Here is an 11,392-nt window from a genome sequence, read left to right as displayed (position 1 = left end):
CCAGTCGGTGCTGCTGCTCTGTAGCTGTACAGGAGCTTGGCAGAGCCCAGTGCAAGACCAGATAGAAGGGAAAAATAGATTTTTTTTTTTTCTTTCCAAATAAAACTGGTTCCCCTCATTCTCATTGCTCCATAAATCTTACTTGCGTATTTGCACTTGCTCTGTCACACATGCGTGAACCAAGATATGTATGCAAGCAGTCTGGCCAAAATCACTTGTGGTGAACAGAAAGACAAGGGGCACAGTCTGTTGTGGCCTCATCAGCTCTCTGGGCTTCTTGAGGGATGGTGGCACTCTGCTTTCTGCTGCCTTTGGACAAGGGCTGCTCTGGGGAGGCTGAGCTATGTTGCCCTGTTCTATTCCATCTCTGCAGTGCGGCTGGCATCAGCACTGCTGTCCCCAGCTAATGCTGCTGTTACCTGTGTTCCTTCTTGAGTCTCACGTATATTCTTGGGTTCTTGACTTGCTGCTCCGTTCTCTTATCTCTGTTCTGCCATTTTTCCTGGTGTTTTTATGCATACTTCATGGACACCTGTGTCATAGTTTCTTTATAACTCTCTCTGCTGCAGGACTAGTACCCTCTTCATCTTAGTGTCCTGTTTTTAGGAGGAACAGAGCACAAGGTCTAGGTGGTTTTCCAGTCAGCCAGCACTTAGTGGTATAGGTTCTCTGGGAGAAATCTTCCCTTTAAGGCTGGATTCAGGCCAGCTCCTCAGCTGAACTCTCCCAAGCTGGGACCTTGCTTGGCGGACAGGAGCAAATAAATATCTTTTAAGCTAAGCTACCGCGTGCACCTTGTGCCTGAGCCAAGCACTGCTTGTCCTAATGGTCCCTTCGGCTTTTGCTGTGACCTGCTGTGCTGTGCCCAGCTTGATCCTGCTTCCCAGCTTGCCCCGTGCTGCAGGCTGCTGGGCTGGGCTGCTCTCCAAATGCAGCCCACAGGCTGCGGGAGAGGAGGAGCAACCCTGGGTTTGGGTCGGTGAAACTGGTACTAATGATTGGTCTTTAAAATGTTGAGAGGTCCTAGAGTACTGATAGCAGCAGGAAGACATATGCCATAGACTGCTTCAGGGCTTTCTCACAGGCAGTCATGGGCATCTGTTGGATGCTTAGTTTTGCCGTATGCAAGCCAAGGATACAGAGAGAGCAGAGCATTTCATCCTATTACAGTGCTGTGGTGTGTCTGGGTGCCTGTCACAGCTTTCACCCTGTGCTGCTGTCCAGTAGTTTCTCAGTTCCTAGCTTTGGGGCTATAGCTGGCATTTATGCTTGGAAAGCTTTGAAGATTTAGCAGTGAGAGCTTTTGACTTTGTGGGAAGTTCTGAATATTCTTGATTACCGAAGTATTCTGTGCTGGCAGACCAAGGAGAAGTCTGGCTGGAGCCAAAGGCAGCACCCAAACACAGATGGGTGGTTTTAGCAGCTGATGTCTGTGTTGAGCATAGATCTGCAGCTGAGCTGTGACTTAGCTCTTAGGGAGACCTTTCAATCTTGATCTCAAATATTTTAAGTGGTTGGAAACCCTCTGCCTCTATTTGCAAGGCACTCTGAAGATTAATAAAATTGATCAAATTAGACTTAGAGCCAGAAGGCATTAGTCAGACAGTGCATCCACCTTGTCCACATGCAAGCTCTGGGACTAAGGGACCATTTTTGCTTAAACCATGGTCTCTAGCACATCCAGCTGTGCTCAGGTCCAGATGCTGCTGATGGATGTGCACGTGAGTGGCACTGATCCCAGCCCCAAGCAACATTGGACCGTGTCCTAAGGGGATGAGGGGCTGTTAGATTTTGGGAGAAGCCTCATCCTTCCTTGCTTATGTGATGCTGCTGGTGGTTTGCATCTTCACTGCTTCCTGGCCCCTGGTACGTGGCTGCATAGCTGTTGAGGGCTGGGAATCACCAATTGATTCTAATAAGATTAAGAATAAATTCATTCTCCACCTACATATTTGTGAGTACAGAAAGTAAATGTAAACCTTTCAGCCCTGAGGTTCCCAGTGTTTATGCACAGATCTGTGTTGTTAACACAAGCACCTCTTTGCTGCCCCTGTCTGAAATCACCCCAGTCACAGGAACACAAATGCTATGAACTCCAAGCAGCACCTGAGCTCTGCTATGAGCACCTTGGGGAATGTCTTCCAAAAACATGTGGTAGTTCACCTGCTCATCAAGAAACTTGTTTTAAATGCTGGTGTGCCCATATTACTGTCCCATCTGAAACCTGCAGTTCTTGGGTAGGTTCCAAGAAAAATTTGTTACTCCCAGTTTTCCCAGGCTTGTAGACCCTTGCAGCAATGGTTTAGAGAGCTTTAGGAGCAGAGGTCCAGGGCCCAATGAGGGCTTTTGGCAGAGTCTAGATCTCTCTGCTTCTCTCCCAATGCACCTGTGGCACAGGTAACCTGGTTTGGATCATGCCTGTGGAGAATGCCAGCACCAACAGATTTTTTCAAGGCTCACTTCCATTAAAAGGTGGTAGGGGAGGTTGAAACCTTGGCCAGGTTTTAGGTTTTCTGTAACACCATCACAGACTTCAGTACCCGAATTTCTCCCAAGCTTTGCAGCTTGCATGCCCTGAACACCCAGAAGCATCTGTCTGCCAAGTGGCAGTTATCATGTGTCTTGTTACCTGGACTTGGGAAGGGACTGATGCACTCATCTGCAAATATCTGTTGTCTGGGTCCTTATGGAGACTGAATCCTTGACATCTGATTTGGATCCAGGACAACAAAGCGTTCTCGTAAGTGCTTATTATAGCATTGCTGGTGGGTGCTACAAGCTATGAGTGGGCCATCAGTGGGGGTGAGGGGCATGAATCTGGTAGCCACCCTTCTACAGCAGCCGGGCAGGACTCCCTGGTCCCTCTGGCAGTCCTGCGGGCTTGCCCTTAGATACCCTGCCTTGCTCCCAGGCCACATTTGCCCTGGCTCATCCAGCCCGACGTTTGGTGTGAATCACGCACTTACATGCATGCCTACGCTCACAGCAGCTGGCACCCAGACACATGGGCCCCTGTGATGACCGGTGGTCCAACTCCGGCTGCTGGCACTCAGCCCCCCGTATATACAACATGCATACAGAATAGTGTCCCTTGCCCAGGAAAATAGAAGTGGAGTTCAGTCCAAAGAAAGGACAGACTGTGTTGATGGGGCGTAGAGCATGGACAGACCAGTGTACTGGCCAGCCAGCTCTGTACATGCAACCAGTCCTTTGCATCCTTTTATTGCTCTGTTTTCCAATGTTTGTTCCTTCTCAGATCACCTAGATCCCTCCTTTTCCATGCCTTTTCTTGTTCCCCTAAACGTCCTGTGCCATCCCAAAATGCTCTTCTCCTGCATCCCATAACGATTCTCATACCCCTAGGCAGTGACACCACCACGCAGCCCAGAGGTGCTTCAGAGACCTGCTCTTCTCAGTTTTACCCACCATACAAGGGGCTGAGGCTGTCCTGGGACAGCCCGGGTTGGGGGGCCTGCACCGACACCACCTGCCACCCCCCCCCCTCTAACTCTATAACTGGGGTTTCCCTACCTGCCTTTGGGCCTCCATGCCCCTCTGGGCTTGGGGAGGTGGGTTTCTGATGGGCTAGTGACTCCTGCGATGGCCTAGGAGTAGCTGAGGGAAGGTGTTACTTGTATTCCACCCCCTGCAATCATCTCTCTATGAATAGGAGCTTTTTGCTATTCCTGGCAATCAGGTGACTCCACAGCAAGGGTGAAGCTTTCAGTGTCTCTTGTAAAACTTGTGTTTTGCTGTACTTAGGGTCTCTTCAGCTCTTCCCTGGGGGAACTGTAGTGGTGTTTTTCAAGGTGCTTAATGGGCTCTGCCATTAAGGCCCTCCTGAACCCAACTGTGCTTGTTCCCAGTCCCAGCTAAAAGGTCTGAGCTAGCTCCTGAGACTTCCTCTACCTCCGAGGCGGAGGAAGCGAGCACCCCAGAGAGCATGGAGACAGGCGGGAAGGATTGCCCCTTGGAGATGCCTCTCTCCTCGCTGGCTGGAAGCTGCCCGGGTTCTGGACATGGCAGATGTCTTCTGTAGGTGTTTGGGACCTGCTTGGAGAAACAGCAGCAGCAGTGCAGAAATGTGGCTGAGTGACCGCGTGGCCTCGGGCAGCTGTGCAGCACAGTAACAGCGCTTCTCTCTGTCTCTCTCTCAGAGCCCCTCTGTTCTCGATGCGGTGTGCACGGAAGATGCAGACTGTCCCATGGGAAACCCAGTGGTTCATGGCAATGGTACTGGGTGTTTTGCTAAAAAACCCATAAAATTATTTAATTCCTCATGCTTGGTAGCGAGCAGGTCCACAAAGGTGCCTGATTGCCTGAGTTCAGTGGTTTTTGTAAGTGTGCACGGAAGTGCTCTCCAGCCATTTATTCTTGGCAAAACCTTAGAGCAGCCTGTCACAGCTGGGTGAGCAGGTGCTGCAGGCACAAGGTGCTGTCACAGCAAGTACAGGGGTGCTTGGTTTCTGATGTTGGCTGCTGGAAAAATGGGAAAAACCCGTGTGCTGTGTGATTGGCATGTTTTCCTTTTGTAATAAAACCTGGCTTTTATTTCATGCTGATTAATATTAGCAGCCTGTGTGAGTTCAGCTGGAAAAGGATATTTCAGCTTTAGGAGGTTGGTTGCCAAAGCTTTGTGTGTGGGATTACCCCAGCTCATTGTGTTCACACCCGGGGAGTGGGTGGCTTCAGCAACCATGAGGCAGGAGAGGCTGCGCTGGACAGACAGGCGCTGACAGCAGCAAGCAGCTTCTTGTCTTTGTAAAACAGCTCCTGTCGTTTGGCCTCGAGGGAAGGTTTCACGAGGAAGTTATTGGGTGGGGAAAACACTGAAGATGATCCTAGAGATGTCTTTGTGGTTCAGGTTTTGAGAAGGCCAGAACAAGCCTGTGCCCAGGGCACTATCCCAAGAGGGGAGCTGCAGAGAAGACATTTTGAAAAGGAATAGTAAATTATATACATTGTCTCATTTCTAGGGATAAAAACTGGGAAATGTGTGATGTTCAACACCACCCATTCCACCTGTGAGATCTACGGCTGGTGTCCTGTGGAGAACAACACCCTGCCCAGGTAAGGCACAGGGCGAGGGCACAGCAGGCATTGAGAGCTTTGGTTTCTTACCTCTTTGCTCTGTGTAACCAGGAGCCTGATCATACTTGCCCGAGGGGCAGCCAGACTCAGGGAGATCTTTGGCATTGATCTACCAGTCCGGAGAACTTCACACAAGAGCTTTTCTTGCAACTGTCCATTGTAGCCAAAGTCCCAGGATTGTGGAAGAGACTGCAGAGCGAGGGGAATGGGGACGTGCCTTGGCCACTGTGCAAAATTTGAGTTCACTGGTGGTTGTTTTCCAGGAAACCTCTTCTGGCTGAGGCAGAGAATTTCACTCTTTTTATAAAAAATACTGTCAACTTCACCAAGTTCAACTTCTCCAAGTAAGTGTGATGCTCCTCCAGCCGAACTGTGCATGCAGCCCAGTCCAGCCTCTGCGCTGAGCTTGTCTGCCTAGGGGCTGAGCAGCCAAGGTGTCTAAGAAGCCATGTGCCATCCAGGACAGCTGGTGGCTTGGGCAGTTATGATTCAGGATGGTGCATTCCAGAGATCGCTGGCTGCTTCGGTGACACCTGTGTTTGCAGATAAAAGAGCAGTGGGGTGGGGAGCCCTCAGAGAGAGGGACTGGTGTCAGTCTGAGTGCATAGAGCACCACAGGCAGAGCTGCACAAGTCCCGTCATTCCCAAGGTCTCATTTTACCCATATATTTTTGCATTTTAGTCCCTGCAAAATGGTCTCACAGAGGCCTAGTAAAGGGCTGCACTGGCCTCACAGCCCTGGCCATGCTGACTATGCTGCCTTACTCTGACAGGAGACGTGGCTTGGGGCAGCTGAACTGCCCCTGCTGTCACCCCTACAGCCCTAACTCAAGCTGGGTCATTACATCTCACAGTGGTGGGAGCTAGGTGCTGGGGAAGAAAGAAGAAGTACAAAGGCAGAGGTGGAGGAGAGGAGCCGGGAGGGGAAGGACCACAGCAGGTGCTGTAAAGGATGGTAACCCCATGTGATTCGTCTGGGCCGGTTTCCCTCCACCCTCTCTCCAGCTGAGGCTTTAGGAGCGGCAATGGCTCTCTCTCCCCGAAGCAGGAGCATTAGTGGTCCCACTCCAGCAGGAGGGTCTTCTTTTCAGTCCTGCAGCAGGGCTCCCTGACCTCCCACACCCCACTCCACCCATGACGGCTCCCTCTCTCTCCTGTCTCAGGTGCAATACTTTGCAAACCAATGACCCTACCTATTTCAAGAGCTGCATGTATGATCCATTCTTCAACCCCTCCTGCCCTGTCTTCCGTGTCCGTGACATGGTGGAGGCAGCTGGAGAGACCTTTGGAGACATTGCACTGCTGGTACTGGGTTTGTTTTTTAAATTATGGAAGATGACTCCAAATTCCCCAAGGATGTGGGTGAGGGGCAGGGGACAGGACTGACCCCTGAAACGCTAAGGGAATGTGTGATCTGTGGATGTCTGAACAGTAAAGAACTCAGCAAATCTCTGATCCCATGCTTCTCCTGGAATAAAATGTGTCTTGCAGGGGGGGAGCATTGGAGTTCGCATCGAGTGGGACTGCAACCTGGATCACCCCACTGCCCAATGCCAGACGCAGTACTCCTTCAGCCTGCAGGACAGGAGGTACAATTTTAGGTGAGGACGCTGGGACAGTCACCACACAAGGCTGTGGGTTGAGCACACGGCAGTCATTTGAGATGTCAGTTTTCCTTATTGATGCTCTGAAAGGAGCAGCAGGGACAACAGGATGTGGTAACTCAGTGCAGGGTCTGTCAGCGCCAGGGTGCCGTGGTAGTTCCCGCACCTTGTATCTCTGCTCTGTTTGGAGCTGTGCAAGGCATTACCTGCCTGAGGGCAGGGACATGTGGCTGTCCACACCCGTGCTGACCCTGAACTGGACACCCTGGGAGCTGTATGCTCCCAGTGACCCAGGGCTGGGTGCTGAGTGGATGCTGGTGCCCCTGCTGATGCCAAGCTAAGTGAGTCATGGCAGCACATGCATCGCTCACATCCCAGTCCACTGAAGGACACAAGGTGTGCACAGGCACATGGTAGCCCCAGCAATCGTACAGTGCTGGCAGCCGTCCTCCCTCACTCCCTGTGCAGAGCTGCCATGGCCTTCTAAGCCGCGTCCAATGTCTCCCGCAGAACTGCCTCCTACTACTGGGACTCCCAGCAGCGGCTCTACCGGAACCTGCTGAAGCTCTATGGCATCCGCTTTGACATCTCCGTGCATGGTCAGGTACCGTCTCCTCTGCACACTCTGCATATGCAGTCCTGGCGGCCTTGTCACCAGGGCTGACTCCTCGCATTGCTCCCTGCTGCTCTCTCCTGCACCCAGCCCCATGGCTTCCTGCTGGCATCACTTCTCCCCACCCTGGTGAGCTCTTCACCTCTTTCCAGAGTCTTCCAAGCAGAGCAGGAAAAATGGTCTCTCACATTTCAAGAGAAAACTCTTGATAATGCCCTGAGCAGGGAGGCTTCCCTCATTGGGGATCTGACATGGGTGCTGGGCCCTGTAGGCAAGGTGAACTTATCTGGGTGGAGGCCTGTGGGCATTTCCTGAAGGTTTCACGGTGGGAGTGCCCTGGCAAAGATCAACCTGCACTTTTCTGAACCTGGACAGTTAATCCCTTCTTGATTAATTGTACCCTCAGAGGGGGAAAAGGCATGGGCATGATCATGGATGATGCTACTCTATGCAGCACCACTGACAAATTCAATACTCGACTGTGCAAGATTGAGCCTGTGCTGAGAGGACTTGCCACCTGAAGAGATGTCCACCACAGGTCTGTCATGCTCAGCAGTGGCCTTTTCACCTGAAGAAGGCAAAGCATGCAGTCCAGGACAGGGTAGTGAGACCAGGTCCAGGAGGTGTGGAGCAGGAGAGAATAGCCAGGAGAGACACAGGAACTGGAAAATGTCTTTCCTCAGACATACCAGACTCACTTGAGCAGAGAGGGACATATCACATCAGGGCTGTGTTTGCTGGGATGTAGTTCCGTGGGTGGCAGCTGCTGCAGTTCTGCAGCAAGAGGGAGGCTCCTGCTGTGCTTGCGGGAGTAGGTGGGTCACAGTAAGCCCTGCTGACACCAGATCATGACCTGCCTCAATCCCTTCTTTGACATCCAAAGGGGTTTTGAGTCAAGGCAATAGCAGTTATGTTCCTGCAGCTGGGCACAGAGAAATGACCCCGGTTTCCTCTAGCACTTTCCTGGCTTTAAGCACACTGCCCTACGGGGCTTGTCCCACAGCCCTCTCACCGCTTTCCACCCACTGTCTTCCCCCTCCACCCACTGTTTCTCACCAGGATGGGAAGTTTGGCATAATTCATGCTGCCGTGAGCTTCGGCACTGGCATCGCTTTCTTTGGTGCCGTGAGTACTCCAGATACGCTCTTTTGATCTGATCTGTGGGTTGGGATTTGCCAGTCATCTGTTGTTTCCCTTGCCTGTCTGGGTACAAGGCTTCTTGGGTGCCTGCAAGCCTGGGAGGGGAGATTATCTGTCAGGGTGTTAGCTCCCATTTTCCTGTTTGTAATCGTTAGCAGTAATGACGCTGCTGGGTCAAGGATCTTGAGCACTGTCAGGGGCACACCTCATGGAGGCCAGGTATTCGGGAAGGCACATTGCTGGGGTGTCGCTGGCTAGTCTGTTCCAGCTGTCTTGGCCAGCAGGAGAGAGCACCTCCTCTTGGTGTTTCTCCCCTGATGTGCTGGCATGGACATGGCATTGCAGTCATCAAGACAGGGCAGCCCCTTGCAGAGCAGTTCTGAGGCTCTTGCCTTTCAGCAGAGTAACAGGGAGCCTGGGCTGCCCCACCTGCCCCCTCTTTCCTCCCAGACATGCTCACCCTAGTCCCTTACGTGGCTGTGACAGCAGCTTTCCGCTGGACCAGCCCTCACCTTGCATCCGTGCGTTGCAGCCCAGATGATCACGTCTGACTTCCCGTACAGCTCATGGGAGCAGGTTGGGTCACAGAGGACCTGGTGGAGCTGCCTGGGTGGCCTGGACTGGAGGCAGGTCAGGCTTCTGGACTGGGGGCAGGTCAGGCGGGAGGCAGGTCAGGCTCCCAACCCACAGCGCTCGCTGGCCAGGTGCTGGAGTTTGGCCTGCAGCTGGCTGCAGGGCTTGATGGGAGCCAGGGCAGGGGGCTTGGCACTCCTGCAGGAAGTTTCACTGCTGACTGCCCTGCTGTGTTTGTCTGTCTCCAGGCCACGGTGGTCTGTGACCTGGTTCTGCTCTACCTGGATGTGAAGGCTGACTTCTATTGGAAGGAGAAGTTTGAGGAGGTAAGAATGGGGCCACTTTGGAGAGATGAGGTTAGAGTGAAGTCTTGCAAGAGGGTTTAATTATTTTCTGCCCCTTGGTTAAAACTCAGTTCACAAGATCTGAGAAACCCAGGTGGAGCAATTCTTAGTCTTCAACTCTTGGGCTTGGTGGCTGGTCTGAACTGAACTTGACAGAGATTAAACTTTTACGAGTTTAATGACAACTGGCAGCAGAGTGGAAGAGAGGTACCCAGCTGGTGCCTGGACTGCAGGGAAAGCTTGTACCACAACCTCAACTCCTGTTAGACATCAAGGAGTCCCCAAGGGGATGTGACCCAGCTCCACATGTATTCACCATCTTCTGAACTGAATCTGGCCAAACTCCATGTGGAGAGAGGGCAGCTCTTCCAAGTGCACCCTGGTGCTGTGTCAGTGCTGATGCTGCAGTTCAGTGACAGGTTTTCTTGCTGTGTATGATTCCCGCTTTGGCACTGCCCGGCCCTGGTGAATCAGGGAGCCATAGGGTATGGGCTGGGAGACCCTGCAAGCAGGAGGGCTGCCAGCCCTAGCTTGGGTCATCTTCGGCTTTGTCTGGCCAAGTCTTGGAAACCTCTGAGGACAGAGATCCCCCCAGCCCCCAGTGAACTGCCCCAGGGCTGTACCATCCTACTAGGGGAATAAAAGTTGTTCCTAATGCCTGATCTCAAATCACAAGCGGAGTGGGGGTCTCAAGGAATGAATCTGGTCCCTTGGGACTGAGCAAGCAGTGCAGGACCACCTGCTAGGGTTGTCCCTGTCTCTAGTATACTAAGATGCCCCTGTTCATTTTGCAGGCAAAACCCCCTAAAGGTAACACCGAGGCTGCAGCTTAGGGACATCGGGAATGCTCCACCACAAGCACCCTGCACTCCAGAGCAACGTCCAGGTACATGCAATGAGGGCACGGCTGTGGCCCAGGTGGAGGGGGCCCAGTTCTCCTGGCCCCAGTGTGCACTGCTGGGGTTAGGGTCTGCCTTTCCTGGAGAAATATTTGCAGCAGCAGAAGTTCACGGCTCCTGGAGCACAGCACAAAGCAATTCCATATGCAGCTCCCAGCACTGGCCGGTGACCAAGCAGAGCTGTGGGAACTAGAGCTTGCTGGGAAGCGCCTGGCCCACACTCAGTACAAAAGACTTAAAGTACTTTGCGCTTCTTCACGTTCTAGATGGGGCTGGGCCTTGATTTCCTGTGAAAAACAGGGATGCAACGAAATAAAGCTGTTGATAAAGCAGGAAGTGGCTCTGCTCTGTCTCTAGCCCTGCGGGTGGCTGCGAAGGTTTTGTGGTGCTACTCTTGCACCTTGCAGCACCCTGCATGCTTTCAGCTGGGATGGCTTCATGGGAGCCTCTTTTCCAGCCTAAGTGATTCTGATTCTATGAGCTGCCTGGATGCTTGGGAGCTCCACAGGGAGTAGCGGAACCACTGGCCCCCCCACCTCGGCTGTGATCAAGGAGGATTTAAGAGCTGAGCTTAAGGCAGGGTAGGGTGTGCGGTGGCTCCTGTGCCCCCTGGTTCCTGCCTCCTGCCAGGCCTGATGCTCAGCGAGGACAAGCCGCAGCCCTGGGGCGAGCCTGAGCCTTTTGGAGGTCCTGAGCCCTGCTCTCCCACCTGCCTCAGGCTGTGTTGGCCTGGTGCAGGGCAGGAGTTCCTGAGATTGTAGTGAGGCCCAGAGAAGCAGGGAGAGATGCACCACGACACCCTGGGGTGCTCTGGGAACCCACGAGCCACTGAGCTGCACAGCTCAAAAACACAGTGTGTGGAGGCGCAGTGGGGGTCCAAACACCATTTAATGCTCCCTGCCAGGACTGACTGCGTGGGATGGAGGGGTCCTGGAGCTTCACCCCTCCCTGGCTGCCTGCTCCAGCCCTCCCCTGCCGTCCTCCTTGAACTGCTGCAGGTAGAACTGTGCTGCCAGCTGCTTGGTCATGGTCTTCAGTGCAAAGAAGGCAGCTGCAATCTCGGCAACAAGGAAGGCCAGGAAAAGGCTGTGCATGGCCATCTCCAGTGGCAGGGGGGGGGGGGCAGGG

At 53.0% G+C, this 11,392-nt stretch overlaps 2 protein-coding genes across 2 annotated transcripts in view; one reads left to right on the top strand and one right to left on the bottom strand.

Moving 5' to 3' along the window:
- Positions 1–10,198, top strand: part of LOC104168569 (P2X purinoceptor 6-like) — a gene marked incomplete at its 5' end in the record, with an annotated part of 10,353 nt that extends 155 nt beyond the window's left edge. Inside the window, 8 exons of the mRNA XM_009709193.1 lie at positions 4,158–4,233; positions 4,977–5,070; positions 6,255–6,396; positions 6,583–6,692; positions 7,206–7,299; positions 8,368–8,433; positions 9,270–9,347; positions 10,160–10,198. Of these exons, the coding sequence (XP_009707495.1) occupies positions 4,158–4,233; positions 4,977–5,070; positions 6,255–6,396; positions 6,583–6,692; positions 7,206–7,299; positions 8,368–8,433; positions 9,270–9,347; positions 10,160–10,198 (699 nt within the window). The remainder of the gene's footprint in view (positions 1–4,157; positions 4,234–4,976; positions 5,071–6,254; positions 6,397–6,582; positions 6,693–7,205; positions 7,300–8,367; positions 8,434–9,269; positions 9,348–10,159) is intronic.
- Positions 10,199–11,202: 1,004 nt separating this feature from the next.
- The window catches only part of LOC104168568 (transmembrane protein 17A-like), a gene marked incomplete at its 5' end in the record, with an annotated part of 1,342 nt that continues 1,152 nt past the window's right edge, over positions 11,203–11,392 (bottom strand). The window contains one exon of the mRNA XM_009709192.1: positions 11,203–11,371. Coding sequence (XP_009707494.1) covers positions 11,203–11,371 — 169 coding nt within the window. The remainder of the gene's footprint in view (positions 11,372–11,392) is intronic.

The sequence above is a fragment of the Cariama cristata genome, unplaced genomic scaffold, assembly GCF_000690535.1.
Source record: "Cariama cristata isolate BGI_N322 unplaced genomic scaffold, ASM69053v1 scaffold39641, whole genome shotgun sequence".
Lineage (NCBI taxonomy): Eukaryota > Metazoa > Chordata > Aves > Cariamiformes > Cariamidae > Cariama > Cariama cristata.
Note: the sequence above shows the minus strand (reverse complement) of the source record. Positions and strands in the feature narration are given on the sequence as shown.